Raw genomic sequence first — 25,779 nt, 5'->3', positions numbered from 1 at the left:
GCAGAGCACAAAAAAATGCTTTAATTTCAGAACAATTTTTCTAGAATTCTAGCATGCCTCTAAAATCCAATTTTTGAAAAGTTTACAGACTTATTCTAGAGTGAGGCTTGGCTTGAGCTGAACTCTTTCCCTTAATTCTTCTCCCTTTATTTTAGTACCATAATCTGCAGTCACTTCAAAGAACCATTTCATAGCATTACGAAATCAAATGAAAGGGCATTTTGCAGCAGGGATCACTTGTTATGAGGAGCTCTTCAGGTGTATCTATAGAACATATAGCTTACTTGTTTGTGATTTCCTTGAACTTGATATCGGCATTAAGTGATTTCGCATTATTTTGCTTAATATGAAGTACCTCCTCATTTAGTACAAAAATCTACAAGTAGAGATTGTTTGATAAGTATTTAATAACCCTGAGCTTAATTTAAGCCACAAACAAATACAAATATAAGGTAGTGTTTGGCAATGGCAGTACATTCCAAGTAAGTGTGAGTATGTGGATGAGTCTATGAGTGATTGTGTCTGTGTGAATGTATTTGTGTCTGAATGTGGCTGTTTGCACGTTACAGTTGTTGATACTTTGTCTTTTCTATCTCTAGGTTCCAGTACAGTGGTCAGACATGGTCACTTTGAAAGCCAGAATGACAAATTATGGCTTACCGAGATACCGGTGGCTTACTCATGCTTGGAATTTTTTTCAGAGAGAGGTAAGTGCTACCTTTTCTGAGGTAGAGGGTATGGAATAAATGGCACACTTTCAAAACAAGTGTTCAAAGCTTTGGCTTTGGTCATTTTCCCTGTGCTGAAAAGTTAAGCCGATGATTCAGTTACCACTGGTGTAATTCTTTATTGAGAAATACTTTAAGTAGCTCTATGCCCTGCTTTTCTTCCACCATTTCCGCTTCATTTCCCACGGTTCACATATATTTTAGAATTTTTTAAAAGCCCTTTTGCTAAACTACATTTTCCTTTTTTAATGAGAATTCCTTGATAATTACCCAAGGTCTATTTGAATGGATAATTTTTCATGACTTTTAGAGCTATCTGTAATTTAAACATCATTTGAAAATTTAAAATAATGGGTCTCATTTGGGAATTAGGACTCAGTATATCATTAAAAGTATGAACTTTCTAGTCAGAAAGACCTTCGTTCAAATTCTGGCTCTGCTGCTTACTATTACATGAGCTTCTGTAATTTACTTAACTTCCTTAAGCTTCAGTCTCCTCATCTATAAAACGGGGATAATAAAAGTACCTATCTCCTCCAGGTGTTGAGAAGATTAAATGGGATCATAAGTTTGATCTCATTTAGCTGATAGTTATTAACAGTAACATTACAAAGTTAAGTACTTTTGGCTTTTCTTACCCACCTTCCATATAGCACTGCATCCCATTATCTTCTCAAACAGGGACTATATTTAGATGTTTAAAATCTGGTGACTTGAAGTTAACCATTGATTCAGACTAAGTTCTTCTCCCAAGCAGTTTCCTTGCGATTGGAGTGACATTCCCAGATGACCAAGTCTATCTCTTTCTTTTACTGGCATTTAAAGCTGGGCTCCAAAGCATTTGAGAATCAGGGTCTTGCACAATAGATGTCCTGCTCCCTGTTCAGTTACTCTGTCTTGGATACAGGCAGAGGTTCAAGTCCAGGATAATCTCCAAATCTGGCTCTTTGTGTTACAGTTGTTGAGATGGTGAAAATTATCATTACAGCACAGATTTCCTGTTTATTTAACTGCTTCCTGACTTTGTTTGTTTACTCTTCATTTGTACTAAAAACAACGTGAAGGGAAAATAAGTGAAGCATTAGGGAATTTATAATAAGCTGTGTTCAGCTACTGCCCAGAGTGGAAGCTTCCCAGAGCTCTTTATTTTCTGACAATTGTGATGTGGACCATGATAATCCAGGTTAAAAAACAAAATGAGTTTTTTTCTAATGGTAGAAAGAGGGCGCCACCCTAGGTAGACAATGTACAGCGCTACAAATGATAGCGCACATATTTTTAGATTTGTTGTATGGTAAGTTCCCTCCTCTACATCGTAGGCTTATTTCACTCCAAAGGAGGTGGTGAGGACCTCCGGGCCTCCTGAAAGAGTTTTTAAAAGCCCCTTGTATTAGTTTGCTAGGGCTGCGGCCATAACAAAGTACCACAGGCTGGGTGGCTTAAACAACAGAAGTTTATTGTCTCACAACTCTGGAGGCTGGAAGTCTGAGATCAAGGCGTCGGCAGGATTGCTTTTTTCCTGAGGCCTCTCTCCTGGGCTTGTAGACAGCCGAAGTCGTCTCCCTGTGTCTTTGCGTCATCTTCCCTCTGTGTCTGTGTTTAAATTTCCTCTTCTTATAAGGACATAGGTCAGATGGGATTAGGACCACCCTTATGACCTTATTTTAATTTAATTCCTTCTGTAAAGACCTTCTTCCCAAATATGGTCACATTCTGGAGGTTAGAACCTCACCGTCAATTTTGGTGATGGGGCGGAAGGACACAATTCAGCTAACCACCTTCTCCCAAAATAAATTGTAGAGCAGCCTTGTCAGGCTTTAGTTTTCCTGACTCCTCATTTGGTGCAGTTCTGGGCATGTACTTCACTTTAGTGGACTCTCACTTAAGCCCTAGTGATGTTTATTTAATACCTTTTAAAAAACTGATGCTAAAAACTGTATTTATTTATTGATTCTAACATAGAGGTTGAAGTATAGGCTTGAGAACAAATAGCCTCCACCGCTGGCTGCTCTGTGATCTTGGCAACTTACTTGTGCTGTTCCTTAGAGCCTCAGGTCCTGCTTAGGTAAAATGGTGGTGGAATTTTCCGATTTGACAGCATGTTAGAAGAGTGGCGCCATCTCACAATGTGGCTCTAAAAGGAGGCAGCAAGACTCCAAGGAGATGTAGACCATAGTCATGTGTGGCTGAAGAATGAGTTTGCTTAAGTGAGTTTCCAGGAAAATTTTCAGTATCAATTCAGTATCTTCTATTGATGAAGGAAAACAACCATGTAAAAAGCAACAATATCTCAGTGACTTATTAAAATAAAAAAAGCATTTGGCACAGAACATGCTATGCATAAGTTATTTGGAAAAGTCATTTGTGTGGAGCACCTCACTTCCTGACAAGGCCAGATAAATGGGCTGTTCTATTGTGGACGGAGTGAACGTGTTCCAAGAACTGTCCTTCCGTCAGCAACACAGAAAAACACATGACATTAGGAAATGAGAAGTAGGTTTCTTCTGTGTGCAAGGATTTAGAAAGACTGGCTTGGAAAGGTAGTAGTTTATGATCTTTAGAAAGTGGTCGTTTTACTACATGTATTTTTTATGGATACTCAATGACTTATGTAAAATACATGATGTTAACTTATGTTGGACTTAATTGGTGATGTTTGTGGTATATTTGTGGATTTTAGAACAAATTTATAAGAGGGAAATACTAAAATTATTTTAAGTTTCTTGGAAAATTTTAGTATTACTCATAGCATCAGTATTTCATCATTTATAGTATTCAAGATGATTTTTTTCTCTTTATTTATTTATTTTTATTTATTTTTATTTTTTTTAACATCTTTATTGGAGTATAACTGCTTTACAATGGTGTGTTAGTTTCTGCTTTATAACAAAGTGAATCAGTTATACATATACATATGTCCCCATATCTCTTCCCTCTTGCGTCTCCCTCCCTCCCACCATCCCTATCCCACCCCTCCAGGTGGTCACAAAGCACAGACCTGATCTCCCTGTGCTATGCGGCTGCTTCCCACCAGCTATCTATTTTACATTTGGTAGTGTGTATATGTCCATGCCACTCTCTCACTTTGTCCCAGCTTACCCTTCCCCCTCCCCGTATCCTCAAGTCCATACCCTAGTAGGCCTGTGTCTTTATTCCCATCTCGCCCCTAGGTTCTTCATGACCATTTTTTTTTTCTCTTTAAAAATTAGATATTTAAGCGAGTGAAAAAATGTAAAATCATTTTTTGTATTTCCTTGTTTCATTTTACATAAGAAGTTCAGAATTCTTTAAAGTTTATTTTAGTTGAAATTTTGAAATGGTGGATTGTGATATTTTACAATACAGTGTTAATCCTGAACACAGGTTGATTTGTTAGGCTACGTAATTTGCAAAGCCAGTCACTCCTGGCAAAATTCTTCTCAGTGACTGCCCATACATAACCCTTGTTTTTGACTATATGGAAGAGTAACCACCCTCTACCCAACGACAGAAAGTTTTCGTAGTTAATTACTCTGAATCTAATCTACATATGTCCTTAAGCAGGGTTTCTAAACTTTGGCCAGAGAAGGTTTTTGTTAATAGTTGGTGAAATGAGACTAAAAAGAAACAAAGACAACATAGTTTGTCTTAAATCCAACTTTATTGACACTAAAGACACATCATTTCTTCTGAGATTATGGTGATAGAATATGACAGTTTTTTTCAAGATTCTCACTCAGTTGAATAAAAATTTGTTGACCAAACCTATGTCTACATCTCAGAAATTTTTGGAAATTTACTGGTTAATGAATCAAGTTGGGTAATCTCTGTGATGTGGGCTGTTGGCCAAAAATCTTTCTACAGAGATTGTGGAAACTTAATATAATATTTGAATTTGTTAAGCGGTTAAGTTGGTAACTAGGCAATATGCAAATAGATTGATCAACTATTCCCTAGTAGCTAGAGGTTTAATGTTAAATATAAGATTTCAGCTATTTGTTTTGTTAGTGTGTATTAACTTTGCTGCTATATGATCACTTATAGAGGATTTTACATTCGGGGGGAGGTAAGACTCAGTCATGCCTGATCTGTCTTCATGTGTTATGGGCATTATTGTTCAGAAGTGTTCCATTATGGAGTCCTCTCTTACATTTCTGTTGTCAACATAAAATGTGCACATATCATTAGGTGATGACAGAAGTGACTTTAGTTCTGGGTGCAAATATTTAAGAAATCTAACGTTCAGTCTCCCATAAGTTAAGAAAATATTTTTGTTGTTTCTGAGCCTGACCAGTCATTCTTTTGCAGTTCAAGTGCTGTGGAGTTGTCTATTTCACCGACTGGCTGGAAATGACAGAAATGGACTGGCCCCCAGATTCCTGTTGTGTTAGGGAATTCCCAGGATGTTCCAAACAGGCCCACCAGGAAGATCTCAGTGACCTTTATCAAGAGGTAAGGCCATGTGTCATTAGCTTATCATGGCAGTAAAGAATCAACAACATGCCAATGCAATTTTCCTCTTCTGTCTAAATATGAGGGACCCGAAAATTTTTTTCCTCTGAAATGTGGAGAAAGAGGACAAAGCTAAAAGTTAATACAAAAATCTGAATACTAATCACATTTTAACAAAGTAAATTTGGAAAGACTAGGTTTTAGAATTAATTGGATTTTGAACTGTATTGTCTAGAACCAAGCCCTATTGCCACTTCCTAAGAGCGCTTTAAAAACAGACATGCAGAGTGTGTGACTAACTCTGGACATTCGGGAAGACAAGGTTTGCAGTTCTTGAGCAGAATGTGTATTTAGGGCTTCCATATAGACTAAAACATGGGGGCGGGGGGTGGACAAAAAAACCAAAAAAACCAAAACCCAAAAAAACCCCAAAAAACCCTTCCACTCTCCAGAGAAAATGCTGTCCTCGACTCTTCAGGTCCCCCTGCTGGCTAATGATCAGTGATGTTAGTTTTAGCTGATTTAATGAAGTTAGATGCTCAGTGGAATTAAAGTCAGTTATCAAGTGGCTAAGAAACTTGCATATTTATGTTTTCCGGGAGAATTCATCAGAATCATCCATTATTCCTTTGTTAGCAGAAGCTTTCCTATTCCTTCATTTTTAATGGTGATTTTCAAACTTTGTTAGCAGGGGAATCCTATTTTCAAATTAAAATCTAGAACTACACCATTCCAGTATAGTAGCCAATAGCTACAAGTGGCTATTTCAATTAAAATAAAATAAAATAAAAATTGCATTTCCTCAGTTGCACTAGCCACATTTTAAGGGCTCAACAGCCACTTGGGGCTAGCGGTTCCTGTGTAGGCCAACACAGATATAAGACAGTTCCATCATTATAGAAGGTTTTATTGTAGTCTTGATCTAGAATGGAAGCTCAAAATGTACATCAGGTGGAAGGCAAGCTGCTCAGACTGATGGGCTGGGATCATTTCCCAGATACATCACCAGTCAAGTATCTGGGTACCACAAATCATATTAACATAAAGTAACAATTTACACCATTCATAATATAATACACACACACACATCTGTTTTTCCCTAGAAATACTGTTATTGTTCAAAACATCTTTCAGGCTGCCTGCCAAAGTCAGTTGTAGAGATGCACGAAAATCAGTTTTATTAATTTATAGTGTAAATTAATGAATTTGAAAAAGATGCTGGATTACCCACACAAATGTTTCATTTCATTCATGTCTTAGAGATGAATAACTTTTGACTGTTAAAAAATTCATCTTAGAGGACAAGCCTTTGCTACATTTAAGGATACCCAAAATAAAGTGCTTTGGGCTCTGAAGGCAGGCCACAAAGAGGAGTGCCAAATATCTTTAAGAGATTCAGAATTGTGTTAGTCTTTCTAGGGCAGGAAAGTACCACAAAGTGAGTAACTTAAACAACAGATATTTATTGTCTCACAGTTCTAAAGGCTATAAGTCTGAGATCAAGGTGTCAGCAAGGTTGGTTCCTTCTGAGGCATATGAGGAAGAATCTATGCCTATGCCTCTCCCTCAGCTTCTGGTGGTTTGCTGGGAATCGTTGGTGTTCCTTGGCTTGTAGAAGCATCACCCAGATCTCTGCCTTTGTCTTTACATGCCATTCTCCCTGTTTGCATCTGTCTCCAAATTTCCCTTTTTCATAAGGACACCAGTCATATTAGACTAGGCGCCCACCCTTCTCCGGTATGACCTCATCTTAACTAATTATATCTGCAAGGATTCTATTTCCAAATAAGATCACATTCTGAGGTACTGGAGATTAGGGACTTAACATATGAATTTAGAGGGGATGAAATTTATCTCATAACAAGAATTGTTGAAGCAACTGAATAACTCAGGTGTTTATTTTAAAAGATAATCAAAATACTTATAGTCATGCCTCACACTACTGGGAAGTATTGTGTTTGGATGTTATCATTTTAAACATATTATGCTTAGTAGCATTTTGGCTTTGAATGAAAAGGAATATACAAGATATTGTATATTAAACGAAGAATTATTGAGTCAGTGTCTCTGAGTTCCTCAGTGATTATGTTACATTTTTTTTTTCTGAGTGAAAGGTAAATATTGGTTGGTGTCTGTAGTAGGGATGGTCACCTAACAATTCACCAGTTAAAGTCCTATTGATTTCATAAAACAGGAAATCAAGCTTAATATTTCTAAGATAATATTAGATGCAGATGTAATTGTGGATATTCAAATACATTATAACTTACCACTAGGTTTTAAAAAACAGATGATTGCAGACAGACATTTATTTATTAAGATGTAAGCCCCAGAGAGAGCCTCCTCCTGGGATAATAAACCATTTTGCAGAAAAATCCAAAACCAAAAAACCCCAGAGGATTACAGTATAGATGTAAGTGTAGACATGTGAATTGAAACCTATCCACTTTCCTAGTGTGAACTTAATCCGTTTGTTAGTTTTTAGGGGTGGCAAGTCAATATGGGGAATTATTGGGCTACATATATAATAATTTCTACTTTCTTTAGTGATTAATACTGGTAACATGATTATAACCAACATTGATCCTGAGAATGACAAAACATGAATGAATTTACCATATCTTCCCACAAAGTCTGAGTGTGGACAGATTCACTTCAGTTTTATTATTTAGTTGAAAAGCAGTCAATTAAACATTTAATAAAATTTTTTTGTTTAAAAATGCAATTCACTTTTGCTAGTAGTATTCATAATGAAACACTTTAATTTCAGGATGTCTATAATTGCTTGTTGCATGAATTTTAAGATGAAAAGAAACCGCACTATTGTGCAAGTACAAATTGATGGCCCATATTATTTTAAAAGTTTTCTCATATTTTCATCAAAAGATTTTGAAAAGCAAGCTGACATTATCAGTTACGAGATGTTCTTTAGACAGACTTCCAGCAGAGACAGAGGTTCATTATATCAGAGTAATCTGCTTTTGCATTTTACAACTAATAACAGATGCTGATATTGGTAACATAGTGCATAATTATATGCACAGCTGACTTACAAAAGTGGATCACTTAGTAGCTTTATGGCAGAAGTACAATTAGATCCATCATTAAAAATAAGACTTAATTCCACTTTGCTCAGGAGAACTTACGTTTCCTCATTGCAGTGTGCCCAGAGATCATCCACCTGAAAGATGAGGGGTCTGAAAGGGTGAACAAGTGAGGGACAGCTGTTGGTATTTGGGAAATTTATTCTGAAGTAACAAGCACTGAAAGGAGATATTTTAGAGGTCTTCAAATATTTCAAAGTTCATCATTCCGAACAGGAACTAGACTTATTCATTGTTGCTCCAAGGGCCAGAAGTTACAGGAAGGAAATTTTGAATCAATAGACGGAAGACCTTGCTCATCAAAATCCTTCCAGTTGTGAGAAAGGTTCTCTTGTAAAATCGTGAGTGTCTCATCACTAAAAATATTAAAGTCAAGGTCAGATAACTATGTCATTGGTGGGTAGAATGGATTTTTAAATTAAGAGTGAGTCTGGACTAGATGAACTTCAAGGTCCCTTTTATCTTTCATATTCTGTAAGCTTAGAGATAAGAACTGACTTTCTTCCTGCAGTCTTTCTTCAGTAGTCTGAAATCAAGGAAATAAATCATTCTCAACCATCTGGTGGCCTGCATGGTCCCTGACCCATATGTCATATTTTATGACATATTTGAAATCTGTGAAAAATGACAGAGCGGAAATATAGCAACAATCGCACATTTTAAAAACATTTCCATCAGTGGTATTGTTGGGTTTGGCACACAGCTCCTCAAATATCCATAGTGAGCTATCCACTTGTTTAAAAGTACAGATTTAAAAATCCATAGATAAAACTATCTCTGACCCTCAATTTGGTTCTATCCCATTCATTCATTCAAACAGTTTTGAGTACCTACTGGGTTCCAAGTGCTATTGTGAACGCTGAAGATACAATGGAGAATGTTTCAGACAAAAAACTCTCCTCCAGTATAACTTATGTTCTAGTTAGGCATATAGGCATTTAACAAGAAAAGAACAGCAATAAAAAATCATTTCAGGTGGCGGTAAGCACTTTGAAGACTCTGAACAGGGTCATGTGCTAAAGAATGGCTTTATTGGTGAGGGAATTATTTAAGATAGGATGTTAGGAACAGGCTCTCTTAGGAGGTGACATTTGAACCGAGACCAGTTGGTGAGAAGGATCCAGCCATGCAAAGATCCATTGAAGAGTATTTTTTTAGCCTAGGGAACTACAGTGTAAAAGCCCCCCTGGAGGTGGCCTGGACCAATGATTCCTGACTGCTTCCTACCCTGCAATTTTTGGGACTGTTTGTGTAACCACACTCTCTAAATAGTGGGTATGAGACTTGGCTTCAGAAAACCTCAGACTCAGAGTTTAAGTTGGTAAAATACAGGACTGAGATGCGTCTCTTCCTTCTTTCACCTGCCGAGTTTTCCATCCTATCAGTTACTAAAGTTCTAGACTTGATTGGAGAATAAGAAGAGAGAAAGAATAAAGAAGGCTGGTAGAAAAAAAGTTTTGGTAGAACAGGGACTTCTAACCCCTTGCCCATGGACCTGTGTTCTTGGATGGGCTTCAAGAGAAAAGTGGTATTGTTGAACTTGTTTTTTGATATTTTATATGCATTTTTCAGTGAGTAGGACCCACAGCTTTCATCAGCTTTTCTTGGGGCTCCACACCTAAAAGTGTGAAGAACCACAGTTGTAGGGAAGTTACAGTATTTGCTCTAAGATAGGAAATGAAGCGAAAACACCTCCTGAAAGAAACTGAAATGGCATTTTCCTCCTCTGTATGCCATCTCAAGAAAAATAAGTGGATGTAAACAAGCTCACAACAGGCCCTACTTCAAATGGACCAACTCAAAATGTAAAACCAAGAGGGAGAGAGTCCAGTAAAATATACTTCCAAAACCACATTTCTTTGTTTTGTAGTTAGGAGAAAAACTACTGTTAAAAGAGATTGACTGCTTCTTCAGAATAGTTATTCACAGAGGTTATGTAAGGGCCGGACAGAAAGATGGTTTCTACGAAGCTGTGTGCCTTTGGGACACTTTTTCTTTGGACGCTTAGTCTTGATATGTTCCATGGTGTATTGGGTTTGAATATCAAATACTCTTAATAATTTCCTTTGCGGCAAATGATTTTGCTCCACACCATTTCTGCCTCTTTAGAAGGCTGTTTATTTCTTTTCTGAGTAACAGAAAACCTCTACATACAAATAAAGAGATGGAAGAGGGCAGGGGTATGAATGTGAAGGGGATGCGATCTTTCTGAGTCCTGACTTGCCAGATGAAGAACCCAGATGGTGATGGTGTGTATAGGTCTCCAATGCTCACAGATAGTAAATGGACATGCAGGGGTGCTCCCCCAGGTTAAAGCTGGGGCAGCTCATGGTGACCATGTGGGATGGCTTGTCTGAGGTTTTTATTCTCTCAGTTGTGTATTAACCTTTCTGTGAGCTGAGAGTTAAGAATTCAGCCCTCACCCAGATTGGAGGTCCTTCCTCACCCATCTCCGTTGCACGCTACTGTCCTTGGCAAATGATATTTGTTTTATAATCCATGTACAATTTTGGGGGGAAGTATCTCAGCCCTCAACACTTTTTATTAATACTCTTCCCCTGTCAACATCGTTGTTAGAATTAGAAAGGTGAGTCAGTACTATATGTCTGCTTTGACTAATAGAAACAACTTTTATTTTATAATTTTCACACACAACATCCTACACGTAGAAATATTATCTCAGCACTTCTGAGCCAGAGGAAGAAACATGACAGAGTATTGTGGGTACAAAAGGACATGGTGGGGAAATGGGGGTGTGGCCTTATGGCAATCTCTACCTAGTTGTAGGACGGATTATTTTTCTCCCAGGGAATCCTGCTCTTAAGCTGCTAGTGAGATTCTTCTTGGGACCAAGTAAATTTCCACACCCCAAACAAACAAAATTAGGGGCAAGTGTTGAAAGAGAAGCCCAAGGCAGGAAGCAAGAGGTAACAGCTTAGGCCCCTGGCCAGGTACCATCCAGTCGCACTGATGTGAGCTTGATCACATCTGCATAGAAATGATCCTCACATCAGTGGCTAAAAGAAGAGGTAGGAATGAGATGATCTTGATTGGGACACAGGAAGGAGCCTGACACTGGGTGGGCAGTCCTTCATGGCCGCTGTCTTTGTGATTGAGATGTGCGGGGGAGCACACAGAGCGGGTAGTAGTTCACTGGGCCTCCGATCTTAAAGCTAAGCAGGTGTTAGCCAGTTGCAGAAATCATTTGGGTGGTATGGGGCCCAAAAGGGCATTCCAGGCAGAGGCAATGGTGCAGAGTTAGAGCTGGAAGCAAGACAGCACAGCGGGAGCACAGGCGTGAGGAGGGCTGGACAGGGCAGACGCTGGCTTATGAAGAGCCCTGTGTGTCCTGCTAACGCAGGCATTTTATCCTGAAGTCTGTGAGTCGTTGCCGAATGGAGCGACAAACAGGTTCACAAATTTGAGACGTTGTTAGGAAAGTAAAACTGAGAACGGAGTTGTCATGGGATTCTGATTTATTAATAATGAAGCTCCATTCTCAGATAAACACACAAAGAATCTCCTGCCCAGATAGTGAACTATAGGCAGCTTTCAAGCCCAGTGGTTATTTAGATGGAATATACCTAAGAAGTTCCATTCTCAGGGTTCTTTTGTATAAAGGCAAAGACCCTCCCTCGTGCCTCTCTGCTGACTTCATTATCTCCTGCGTAACTGCTGGCAGGGATCAGGGTGACTCAGACCTGGGGTGATATCTGTTTTATCATCTGAAGCCCTGTAGGACGAGTTTGGTCTTGGTGGAGGGGGGATGCATCCCTTTTATATTCAAGCTTCACTTGATCTAATCAGGCCTTGAACTATTCTGCCCGTTTTGCTTCAGGTATACAAATGCCTTCTTTTCTTTCATTCTCTTTCTCAACATAGTTCAGTTGTGAGCTTCCTGTTACCTATTCAGTATTCAAACAACTTTTCCTCTTGTGCTTTATTAGTAGAGACTTGCAAACTTTGCCTTTAGAAGGTACTGATATGAAAGCCATTATAATATTTTGACTTGAAAAAGTACTGCACAAAGTAACAATTTTAGATTTGTGCTTAAAAAGTCATTAGGTCGGCATTGTGGAGCATGAGTTGAGGTGAGAATTGGGTCTTGACGGGGGGTGGGGGAAATCAGGTAGGAAACTGTGCAGGTAATTCATTGTGAGTGATTATAAGGGCTGGAATTCAGGTGTGCCACTGAGGAGGGCAAGGAGGAGATGAATATGAAAGATATTTAAGAGGGAGAATGAACTGAATGATGATTGGGGTGGGTGTGGGGAGCGAGTGACAGGGAAGGTGCAAGGACAAGGACACCTGACATTGACTTGGACCCTAGAGAGATGAGAAAGCTGTTCATTGAGGGGAGTGATAGGATTTGATTAGTTCCATTTTGAAAATGCTGGGTTTAAGGTTCCTGTCAAGTCCTCCATGTGCAGAAACTCAGTAGGAAGTATGAAGCTCAGGAGACGGAACTCAGCCAGAGATCTGGGTTTTGTGTGCACTAATTGGGAAAGTGCTAACTCCAGATACAATGGCTTGGATGAGGTAGGACTCTGTTTCTCTCTCATGCACCACTCAGCTGGTCCAGGCTGCCAGACAGCCCTGCTGCACAAGTTCACCCAGGGACCCAGGGGTGAGATAGCGTCACCTTTTATGACACCTGTCTTCCAAAGTTGCCCCTGTTTTCCTCCAGATCCAGTCAATTGGGAGGAGGAGGAAGTAGGAAGGAGAACGTCCAGTGCACGAAGCTCTGCCCTCAGCACCTCTGCTCACATTCTCTTGGCTCACATGGCTGTGCTTAGCTGCAAGGGAGGCTGGGAAATGTGGTCTCTGGCTAGGAGACTGTGTTCCCCTAGAAAATGCTACCTACCGTGAAGAGCAGAGAACAGCCTAGAGCAGGTGGGGGGACTGACAGTTTCCAGGTGTTATCAGTGTGTACGAGGCAATACACGCACAGGAGGAGGTAAGACCACACAAAGAGATGGTGTAAGGTATGCAGCAGAGGACAGAAGTTGGGAAATGGAAACCCATAAGGGCAGTGGAGAAGGCACCTATTGTAGGTAGAGAAGAAATGGAAAGCAGTGTCCTTAAAGTCAAAGGAGAGGATTCTAAGAATGAGTTTTCCTTAGTGAGGAAACGTGGTTCAGACGTTAAGGCTAGGTTCCAAAACTAGACTCTTTGGGTTAAATCTTCCCTCTACTCCTTATTAGCTGTGTGACCTTGGGCAAGTTTTAAACCTCTCTGTGCTTCATTTTTATTACCTGTAAAGTGAGGATAACCAGAGTACCCATCTCAGGTTGTTTGATGAGTGAATTAGCATGTTTACAACCCTTAGAATAGTGCGGGTTTGTAGTATCTACTACAGCAATAGCTGAGAGTTAAAGTAAATTAGGGATTGAAAAGTACACATTGGATTTTTCAAATAGGAGACACATACACAACTCTGTGAGCAAGCATTTTACATACATTACATCATTTCAGCCCTAAAACATTTCTGTGAAGGTACAGTATTATTATTTCCATTTTACAGATGAGAAAAGTGAGGCACAAAGAGACTCGGTACCTAGTCCAATTTCATAGAGGTAGTAAGTGTCTAAACTCAGATCTGTTTGATTCCAAAGCCCATACTTCAGTTAGGCACTAAAATTTCAAGATGTGGAGTACATGGTGAGGAGCAAGCTGAGTGTTTATAGATTTTTTTCACTTCTAAACCTCAATAATTTTCTTGTCTATTAAATGAGATAATAATAGTACCTACCTCGTTATGGTTTTATAAAAATAGAGCTACTTAAGAAACCCTTAGCAAACCACTAGGCACATAATAAACACAAATCTTCAATGCATGGTGGTAGCTAATGACAATAACAGGAACTTATTAACTTATTTGTTAGAGTAAATAGAAAAATTAGTGATCTATGATTAGATTTTTAACTAACCAAATTGCCCTGAATTTTGCTAGTAATGCAGGAAAATACGCATTTTCTAGTTCTATTTGTGTTGGCTGAAGGTAGAATTTAGGTCAAGGTTTTGGGGACTTCACGTGGTTTCCCACTTTGCTTGTTTTCACACCTTCCCACTTCTTAAGGACAAATATTTAGGGGCCAGAAGGGCGCAGTGAGAGACGTCTGATGAGGGCTTTGTACGTGTTCTGCTCAGTGAGGCAGGGAACGCCTGCCCCTGGACCTCACCTCCCTAGGGAGAATATCACCTTTTGAGTTTGCTGAAGCTAGTTTCTTTATAACCACATATCTTTGGTGAAAATGACAAATGTTCAATAAACACAGTCATTTAAACTTGAGGATTGTGCTTCTCTAATGGGGAACTTGTGAGGATTAAATGAGATGTGAGGGCCTGTTGTTTTTTGAGATACATGAAGACTTTTTCTACTGCATTTCTTATGTATGGGTTTGACTAACTTTGCTCTTAAGAGAACAGAAAATCCTGTAGTGAATTTTATTACTTGCTGTTGAATTTTTTTTTTTTAAGGAAGGATTTATTTCCCTGCAGAGCTTATGATTATCAGTGGAGGACTTTTGTTCCAACCTCTTTAAAGCTCATGAACTCATGAACTGCTCTCACTCAGCTTTCAATTTTCAAATAAATAGGTCTGAATATTATATATTTGTACCTGATAATTAACACAGTCATTTCAAACTTGGGAGTTATGTTTATTATGAAAAATCAATGACAGGAATATCAATACTGGCATATATTGGCACCTAGATTTTATTTATACTTTATCTTCATAAGCACATTAGAAGTCTGCCTAATTTTTTGATGTGGCTTGTGAATATTGAGTACCGAAAAGCCACGGGGGTTCTTCTAATTTTAGAAACTCATTTTGGAGACAGATCAGAGAATAATTTCAAGTGTATAATTTCCTCAAGTGAAATGAGGCATCCTGACATGCCTTCAACTAGATTCCAGGAAATATGGGGTTTAGTGATTTTTCTCTGATAAAAAGGTAGTGTTGTTATTTACAGTTGACCAGAATTTTAATATTGCAGCAAGTAAAGTAGACTAGCTAACTTGTCTTAATCGTACCTTTGAATTATCTGAGGTTATTAATGTGGCTTTATCTAGGAAGAAAACATATTCAGGATAAATCAACTCAGAGTATTTTATTTTGAGAAAAGGAAATAAATGCAATTCTGTTCCTTCCTATTTTGAATAAAAAAACCTTTGTGAAATGGAATGCAGTTTTGAACTCTAACATTTCTATTTCCCCTTTTGACCCACTCAACAGAAATGTTTGTTTATGCAACTAAATATCTATGAACAGTACAATAGATTTTAGAGACATATTTCCATTTTTTCTTCTCTAGACTTAGTGTCTTGCTTTTCAACAAAAACATCCGAGTTTACACTGAAAAGTGTAAACCTTATGCATGATTATTTCACTGGCTCAGAATAAGCTCACAACTTGTGTTCAGACTGAATTACTTCAAAGAGGGTGATGCAGAATGGACAGTAAACCCTGAAGCTGCTTCTACGAAGAATTTAAAGAGTGGCTGAGGCAGACAATTATTTTATACACAGAAATCTGGAAAAATACTGTCTTCTCGGGAAGAGGAGTATTCTTTTGGAAAGTTAATCCTTAAGTAATTGTGCAAATAGTTCACTGGAATTCAGCATGATACCTAGTATGCTGCAAGTTTCTACAATGCCTCCTAAGTTACCAAAGAAATATTAAATTGTGTGCCGTGTAGAGAAATTTGTGCTTTTTTTAATATATTTATACTTTGTATCTGTTTTTATTAAAGGATTTAATGCAGCATACAACAAAAGGATACAATGGATGAATAATACAAATAAGTAGCATTGGATAAGATAAATAAGTACTAAGGATGTAATGTACAATATGATTAATATAATTAACGCTGCTGTGTGCTATATATGAAAGTTGTGAAGAGAGTAATCCTAAGGGTTCTCATCACAAGGAAAAAATGTTTCCTCTTTTTCTTTTATTTTGTATCTATATGAGATGAGGGATGCTCACTAAACTTACTGGGATAATCATTTCATGATGTATGTAAATCAAATTATTATGCTGTACACCCTAAACTTATACAGTGCTGTGTGTCAATTATAGCTCGATAAAACTGGAAGGGAAAGCTACATAAATAACAATGGAAAGTCAGGATTAAGGAAAGAGTAATTAGACATGCTTAATGTGAAGGCAAATGGGATAACTGTGGTTGACTTTCGTATTTGCCCCTGAGCTTTCTGAAAGCCCAGGTGAAATGACACATAATCACCTGCATCATTTTAATGTTTGGAGGGCAAGTATTCTGATTTTTCAAAGGGAGCAAAATCCGAAAATATTTTTTTCAAGTGGGATTTTATATCTACTACTCTAAGTTATCTAGGAAAATATCTTCAATATTATTTTTCACAAATTTTGTAGAGAAATTTCTTATGGTGTTCTTCAGTAACATTAAAATACACTTCAGTGGAAAACAATATGCAAGGGCACAGGTTAATACATTCCAGCGTGGCAGAATTTGGTGGTCTGGTTTGACATTTGGATACAATTTAGAGTACCTAGAGACATCAATTGATTTCATTTATTTTAAATAATCTGTAGATAACACCTCTTTCTGAGGAGTTCCTGATAGAGAATAATAAAATATAATGTAATGAATTCTGATAACAAACTTAGTACTAAACTAAATACTAAAATTCTGTCTTGTTTGGGGGTTATCTTTGTAAACTAAATGAGGAAGTAATAAGACTGACTTACTTATAAAAATAGAGGAGTCTAGCTAGAACCTTTGCTTTGAATAAACTACCCTTGCCCACCTCAACATGGAGACAATCTTCGGGCCCAGTGATCTCTAAGGAGGCCAGGTCCTGACTGTGAGCAATATTGATACAATCCCATGTCCACTCTTCTGGTGGAACTGAAAAGCTTTTTTCACTGGCATCCAAACCCATTCACAACACCCTGGATTGTCTTAATATTTCATTGCATTTTCTAGTTTTTTAGAGTTAGAAATCAGTTTTATTTTCAAAGAAACATTGACAAAATCAACACCATCCAGAAAGAGATCATCAGGATGATGAAGTGTATATATTTGGAAAACATGAAAGAGCTAGGAATATTTAGCTTAGGGAAGTGAGTGGTTAAAGGGAAAGTGATGACACTTCAAATACGGCTCTCTACCTTATGGAAAACAAGTCACTTAAGAGCAGAATTAGGACTAGTGCATCCTTATTAGGAAGACAGTTTTCAACAGGGAAATGCTTGTTAAGAATTAGTGTTGTCCACGTGTGGAAAGGGCTGTCTAGAGAAGCAGGGAGTCCTTTTCTTTAGAAGAGCTTTTTTTTTTTTGATGGCTTGTGTGTGTGTGTGTGTGTGTGTGTGTGTGTACGAGCCATACATTTTTGTTGCTTTGCATGTTTTATAATTCTTGTTGTTGTTGATAACTGGACATTTAAAATAATATAATGTGGCAACTTTGGAAATCAGATTCTCCCCCCTCCCCAAAGTTTGTTGTTTGTGTTTGTTCATTAATTACTTTTCTGAACTAATTCTGTAAAGTCTGTACTCTCTGTCCTGTGTGACCACTGAAATCTCGGCTCACTGAGCTTAGTGGTCACTTAATGAACGAACTGAAGTTTCCTTTAGATACCTGGAACCAGTAGATCTCCCAGACTTTGCCAAGGGTGTACAGAGCCTCAAGGTTAACCAGAAGTGAGATCTTTGGGCCTTTTTAGGTCCTTCCTGAGCTTGTGCACAGCCCTGGGCTTGAGCAGAGCTCTACTCACATGTGGAACTTTCTAGATCCCCACAAACATGTTAGAGCTCTGCCAAACCCCCTATGGATTTCACATTCTCCAGTTTTTCCTTTTAAACTTCTGACTAGCCCATTGTGTGCAACTGTTATCCACTACCTCAGGCAGCCTCAGTGTTGAACAGTTACCTCTAAATGCTTTTGACAAATATTCCCAGGGGAAAAGGCTGTCGCCCTGGTTGAGCTGCAAGTCAAGTCAAATAAAGACAGCCTTGCAAGTGAGCTCTTCCAGGGAACCACCAGATAGGACAAATAATGACAATTCTCTGCGAATGGGGCTTTGAAGGAGCTCCAACCCTATTCTGTTGCCTTTGGTGGCTGCCAGACCACGGGTTTTTACCATAATCGTCGGCTGTTTATTTTCAAGGCTCCTGCAGAGCTGGGGAGGGGAGATGGGAGTAAGGCAAATTAAAATGCCACAAAGCGTGCTGTTCTTACTGAGGTTCAGGTGCTTTTCTTGAATAAATGCTCCCCAGATTGCTGCAAGTGTTTGGTTAATTTCCAGAGTTCTAAAAAAGTCGATTCTTACAATTTTTGCTAGTGCTTTCATTGTTTATATAGGGGAGAGGCTATTCAGAGGTCATTTCTCTGCCAGTTTTGTGGATGGCACTGTAGAAGTGCTTTTTAGCCATATTTTTACAAGTTAGAAAGTTGAATTATTGACTTCCAAGTTCCCCTCCCACTCTAGAACATTCAGTGTTATCTAATAGATCACATTCCCAAACCATCCTAGATGATATAATTTACTGTACCTTTTTTTTTTGGTAAATGTGATTGTTTAAAATAAAATTGAAGGAGACTTTACCTGATGCCAAAATATGAAACACAGTAGACTGTAGCTTAGTTATCAATCTCTGCTTTGTTTTAGTCACAGATTAAAAGAAAATTACCTTTTCTGCACATTCAGCTTAGAGTGAATTAGTCTAAAGGGGTGGGGATCTTATACCAATAGGAAGAACTATATGGGTAAAATTTAAGCACCAGGGACTACTGAAAAGGTAGAAATCAAACAGTAATTGACTTACAGCATTTCACAGGGTTGAATCATTAGCATATGTATTTCATGAGTAGTTTAGCTTTAATTGTGGAATTTATTATTATTATTACCAACATATTGGTATGCCCATGCTGATTCTTTATTCATTAAAGAACCATCTTTGTAATAAATACTGAAAACATAGTTAAGGAATCAACTAAACAATGCAAAGCCATTTTATATCAATTTCTTTAAAGATGGATTTGATGATCTGGTGCTGCATTACTTAGCAATGATGTTAAATGATAAGTTAATATAAATTAATTTCCCAAATGTCTGAAGCTAAACCCTTTTAATTAAGTATTTTTGGTGTGTCTCTTTTCAAACTATGTTAAAGATTTCTCTGCTTCATGACGAGGCTCATGATCTATCATCTCAGTGGCAAAAATCATTTTGGATAGTTACGTCACTGTCTTGAGAAACAGTGACCACCACGTTGGCTCTTGTGGGCAAGGACTGTTTCATTAATACTCGGTGGTGACACAATGCTGTGCTTTTGGTATTTTATACTCTAAAAAGGTGTTGTACTCCTTCTTGTCCTTTAATACCTGCTTTTCATAGATTTTGCATCTCTTTTAATTTGTGCTTTCTAATCTTCTGTGGGCTGACGTACCAGTTACATCTGATTCCTACTGAGCTCTTAGCATATAGGAGATCACATTCTAAATGTTTAAATGTGCTTGTTCATTTAATTCTCCCAACATCCCAAACAGGTAGGCACTATTATCATTCATGTTTTCAGATGAGAAAACTGAAGCACAGAGAGATTAAGTAACATTCCCAAAGTCACATAGTTTATAAGTAGCAGAGGAGGGATCTGAATTCACAATTCTGACTCTGCAGGTCATGATCTATATGGTGTCCTATAAGGATGCCTGTTGGAATTACACATAAGCATAAGAGTGAATGGGCTCTGATAGACTACCTGAGTGGAACTCTTTGAAAAATATTTGAACTTCGGAGATTGTGATATCTATTTTGGTTTCCCACAGTGTGTGTGTGTGCCTGTGTGCACGCACGTGTGTATGTATTAAATAGGTATGAAGACCAGAGAAGTGATTTTATTAAACCAGTGTTAAGTAGTATTAATTATAAATATTTTAACTTCCTTTTTGGTGAAATTGATGAAACTTTGCTAATGTTTTGCTGTTAATTTGCATTACATAGTATACCAAAAAAGGTAGTTATTGAAATGGGTCTGTGACTAATTCTACATGATTTTTATTTCTTGAGAGTAATGGCTTATTAGGGTACGCTTACTGATCAGTGTCTTTGGAAATCTAAGAATTACATATTATTCATTCCTCTCCTCCAGTATAATGCACAAATTAGCAACTGATTCAATAGTCTTGCTTTCCTTGATTTAGTTACTTATGGAATCTGGGGAATAAAACAAGGAGGCAGTTATTTTAATAATTATCAATTTCCTTTTATTCATGTGGCTGCCTCAGCAGGGTAAGCACTGAGTCACTTTTACCCCAAACTCAGAATAAAAGCTTCAAAAAGTCGAGTTCTTGTTGGGAGATAATTTTCCATGGGTCTCTTGCATTTCTGTGTGCCTTACAAGCAGAGACACTGGCTGCCTTTGTTCTGGACTGTCTTTTCAAGGGTGTTTGCATAGAAAACAGCCTTGAAGATAGACAGTGTCTCCCTTCAGAGAAGAGGGCAGATTTGTTTACTGTCTAGTATAATGAAGATAATGTCTCTCTCCAATATGAGGGGCAGGTGCACTTACTGCCCATTATAAAATATTAGGGTTCCCTAAGCTTAGGGTTCCTTTCCCATAATGTAATCCTCTGTGTGTGCAGGCATCATCTGGCCTTCTTCATGTTGCCCTTGGGACTTGAGGAGCTGGCATGTACCCTGGCTATTGCTATTGCTATAAGTAATAAAGCCCTTTGTCTCTGTCTTCTGCAGCATCCATGAAACTGTTGCAGGCTAATTTGTTACCATCCAAATAGAGAAAAATCTCAGAATCTTCAGAGTTCTTGAATTTTATTATAATTTTAACTTTTTCTAGATTTTTCACTTTAATTTAAAGTCAGCTTCCCTTTTGAAGGGTGAATTATCTTTTCTATGCTGTGGGCTCACTAGAGACAGGGCAAGTAGCCCATGCATTGGTCACCTAATAGGTAACTTATGGCAATTGTTAGTCCCATTCTACCTTCTTTTCTTTGCTTCCTCCTGCCCCCCATTTTCCTCAGTCATGGCTCTTCTTTCTCTTACTTTTTTCCCCCTCCTCTCCTCTTCTTTCAGAATTCTCTTCTATATCTACCATAGGCACTCCTTAGCCTTTGTACTTAAAACTAAGCACAAACAGAAACCTTGCTAATCTTTTGAAGTCAGCTGTCTCTAGCCTGAAGGGGAGCTAAAGATACCTTTCAAACCCCTACCTGGTAGAATTAAAACTTGGTGTCATGACAGAAATCCCCCCATGTGTATTTCTGCTACAGGCAGTGGACAGAAGTGTGTGCACACATGTGCAGTAGGAGGAAGGCAACAGATCGATTTCCACTCACTGGCAAGTTTCAGCAACAGACTGGGGAAACATTCTTGATCTTTGAGGAAAAATCTCTGACCAGATGAGCTATAATCAAACAGTGAATACAAATATTAATAATAATGACACATTATTTTCAAAAATTTCAGATCAGTCTGTATCAGAGGGTCAGCCATCTATGTGGCCTAAGCCCCAAATCTGGCCTACTGTCTTTTTATCTGTGACGTTTCATTGGAACCCAGGCACATCCATCCATTTACATACTGTCTATAGCTGTGTCCTGTTACAGTGGCAGAGACGAGTGGTAGCAGTAGAGACCGTGTGACCTGCACAGCCTAAAAGATTTTCTGTCTGGCCCTTTACAAAAAGAAGTTTGCCAACCCCTGCCCTAGATGTTGTATTTTATACCAGTGGTTCTCAATTTCAGATTGTGGGGAAGCCAGCAGAAGGAGTAGACTCTTCAGAATCACATGGGCAGGCTTTTCAAAGAGTGCACACCTCTATCTCTCCTCCAGCTACTCATAGGTTTCCCTGTTGAGAGTCGCTGTCTTCAAGTTTATAACTCAAGTCGTTTGGTTCCACTAACTGATACAGATGACTTGCTTTCACTATTTTGACCCACTGTAACACATCCAAAGTAACATTGACTGTGTTATTTCTTTTACAGGGTTGTGGGAAGAAGATGTATTCTTTTTTGAGAGGAACCAAACAGCTGCAGGTGCTCAGGTTTCTGGGGATCTCCATTGGAGTGACACAGATCCTGGCCATGATTCTCACCATTACTCTGCTCTGGGCTCTCTACTATGATAGAAGGGAGCCTGGGACAGACCAAATGACGGCCCTGAAGAATGACACCACTCAGCACCTGCCTTGTCACTCAGTGGAACTGTTGAAACCAAGCCTGTCAAGGATCTTTGAACACACATCCATGGCAAACAGCTTTAACACACACTTTGAGATGGAGGAATTATAGAGACTGTCAAAGAAGGAAACCACAAATTTATTTTATTGGACTTGTGAATTTTTTGAGCACACACTTAACTGTTTCAGAAATGTGTAGAAATAAAAATGTTGCCATAAAAGGATACCCAAGCACATAATGTTCCAGCCTTTAAAAGAAAGTGGGAAAAGTATATATATTATAAGGCACCACCTGGACAATAGTTGATGCCCTTTATAATGGTGAGGACTGATCTAATACCCACTTTATAGCCTGTGTAAGATTTTTACTGGACACAGTTATGCTTTGAGGTTTATGCTTTGGCATAGTTTGATCAGCATTTCTGCATCCATGTAAACGAGCCATGCTATTGTGGGATTGGAGCTACAGTAAATTTGATTCACTTCCATAAGCTTGCTAGTATATAAAGTTCCAAATAACTGCTAACATAGGAAGTTAGACAGTACTAATGACTTTTATTACTTGGTGATATATTCTTTTGAGGGTAAATAGACTATACATAAGTACACTCTGAAGATTGGTGACTACCTAAACGTGATTTTTGCTGGTTAATAAAAATATTCTTACTACTTACAAGAGCAAACTTCAACATTGTCTTAAACTGATCAGGGATATATGTGTATATGAGTCTGTGTTAAGTCTGTATAATTCAGTAGATTTCAGTTCTTATAACATTAAGCATAATAATTGTGAAATGGATACATTCGTCCTGTATAGAAGCATTGTTTTTAACCTTTCCTGTTAATAGAGCTTTAAAATTCTGTCTTGGGTTTATATTACATGCATAACTGTTAATTTAAATACTTAACCACTAATTTTGAAAAATGACTAGTGTGATACAAAGGAATCATTATAATTCAGAATGTAGTCTGGTCTCTAGGAAGTATTAACAAAAAAGTTTACATATAACTTAGTTCATTCAGCAAAGACCTGGATATTATCTTTCTGCCAAACTGACACTCTTTTTGACACTAAACACTTTGTAAAGGAACTTATCTTTGCTTTCTCCAAACAAGAAGTGGCAGTCTCCAAGTCTCAATATAATTCTACAGAGAATAGTTTTCCTTTTCCCCAGCAAAAAGTTGAGAGAATCATAAAAATAAGTGACAGTTTAGCTAGAGATTTTCTTTGCCTTATTTCACTGATTAAGATACTATGGTGAATTACACAGATTATTAAATTTTTTATAAGAGTAAACTATATTTATTTGAAATGGGAAAAGTGCATTTTACTGTATTTTGTGTATTATGTTTATTTCTCAGAAAATGGAAAGAAAATTAAAACGTGTCAATAAATATTTTCTAGAGAGTAAAAATTTGTCTGTGTCTAATTTTTATACATTGTAAGCCCTTTCACCATTCAAAAATATTAGCAACGGGGAAAATATGAGAAGAAATGATTGAATAAAGTAATAATAACTATTTCCAAAATCCAACAGTAATCTATAAGAGTATGTGCCTTCACTGAGAAATGACAAAGAGGTGCCCATTTACATTTCAAGTTTGGTTTTTGAGCTAATTGATAATGTAGCTGTCTGATATAATATAAACATATGCCCATTTATGTCAATTTATCTTCTCAATGTTTTCATATCCCAGTTTCTTAAAGTAATTTCTAAAAGAAAATGAGTCTAAGGAATACAAAATTGGAAATCAACTGCTAGATTTCATCTCTTCCATAATTTAAATAAAAATTGAGTAGATAACATGCTCAATCAGAACCGAAAGCATCCCTTTTTCTAATTTCCTTAACAACTCAACTTCCCATAATTTCACCTAAACTGCCCAAGTAATTAAGACAGCTGTGAGTATTATTTGAATTATTTGGATAATTAGTCAAATTTGGCTGCTTCTCTTTTGACATATCTTATAGTCACAGAAAGAACAAACATATATTGTAATGAGCTCAGTGATTAAAAAAAAAAAAAGCCCAAATTATAAATAATGTCTACATTTAAAAATTTTTATTTTATTTATTTATTTTTTATACAGCAGGTTCTTATTAGTTAACCATTTTATACATATTAGTGTACACATGTCAATCCCAATCTCCCAATTCATCCCCCCCCGACCCCGCTTTCCCCCCTTGGTGTCCATACGTTTGTTCTCTACATCTGTGTCTCAGCTTCTGCCTTGCAAACTGGTTCATCTGTACCATTTTTCTAGATTCCACATATACGCATTAATATACAATATTTGTTTTTCTCTTTCTGACTTACTTCACTCTGTATGACAGTCTCTAGATCCATCCACATCTCTACAAATGACCCAATTTTGTTCCTTTTTATGGTTGAGTAATATTCCATTGTATATATGTACCACAACTTCTTTATCCATTCATCTGTTGATGGGCATTTAGGTTGCTTCCATGACCTGACTATTGTAAATAGTGCTGCAATGAACATTGGGATGCATGTGTCTTTTTGAATTATGGTTTTCTCTAGGTATATGCCCAGTAGTGGGATTGCTGGGTCATACGGTAATTCTATTTTTAGTTTTTTAAGGAACCTCCGTACTGTTCTCCATAGTGGCTGTATCAGTTTACATTCCCACCAACAGTGCAAGAGCGTTCCCTTTTCTCCACACCCTCTCCAGCATTTGTTGTTTGTAGATTTTCTGGTGTTGCCCATTAATTTCTACATTTTTGATATATTACCTGACTTAATACTGTCTAAAATAGTCAACATTAATTTAGACAACCATCTCATACACTTATACGCTTGCTTAATGGGAACAAATGACATTTATAGCAGTGGACTACAAAGGCCTCATAGTATCAGTGCACCTGGAATAATAAAACTGCAAGGGACTTTAAAAAGTGTATTTAATATAGTAGAATTGAGGGAATTCACTCTCTGGGTACATTGCAAACAAGTAACTGTTTCTTTGCTATTTTTAAAAGCTTTCTTTTGTAAAAATCACCATTTCTTAAACTAAGAAATTATTTTCAGACTGGTGAAAATAATTGACTCAGTCAATTCAAAGGGCCTTGGAGATTCAGAGATGACAACAGGAGATGGTGTTTGTCCTCTAGCACTGTAAAATCTGATTGAGACACTCGTGCTATCCACCGATGAGATTAGTACAGGAACACAGCCTAGGAATATGAGATGGAGGACAGTGGAATGAAGGTAGCTACACTGAGGAGACCTGAGTCAGGAAGAGCTTAGCTGGCTTGTGCATAGTATTCCATGAGCCACTGACTCTGAGGTTAAAAAGTTACATTATT

General features: G+C 37.8%; 1 protein-coding gene across 4 annotated transcripts in view; it reads left to right on the top strand.

The window, feature by feature from the left end:
- TSPAN12 (tetraspanin 12) overlaps nucleotides 1-23,843 on the top strand; it is a 65,255-nt gene extending 41,412 nt beyond the window's left edge. For 3 of the 4 annotated variants that reach the window (XM_061197980.1, XM_061197981.1, XM_061197982.1), the window contains exons 6-8: nucleotides 600-707; nucleotides 5,016-5,159; nucleotides 22,258-23,843. In XM_061197980.1, the coding sequence (XP_061053963.1) occupies nucleotides 600-707; nucleotides 5,016-5,159; nucleotides 22,258-22,563 (558 nt within the window). In that variant the 3' untranslated portion in view covers nucleotides 22,564-23,843. The remainder of the gene's footprint in view (nucleotides 1-599; nucleotides 708-5,015; nucleotides 5,160-22,257) is intronic. The other variant, XM_061197979.1, reaches the window with a different exon arrangement.
- Nucleotides 23,844-25,779: the final 1,936 nt, after the last annotated feature.

The sequence above is a fragment of the Eubalaena glacialis genome, chromosome 8, assembly GCF_028564815.1.
Source record: "Eubalaena glacialis isolate mEubGla1 chromosome 8, mEubGla1.1.hap2.+ XY, whole genome shotgun sequence".
In the NCBI taxonomy this organism is placed as follows: domain Eukaryota; kingdom Metazoa; phylum Chordata; class Mammalia; order Artiodactyla; family Balaenidae; genus Eubalaena; species Eubalaena glacialis.
This window is presented reverse-complemented; position numbering and strand designations above follow the sequence as displayed.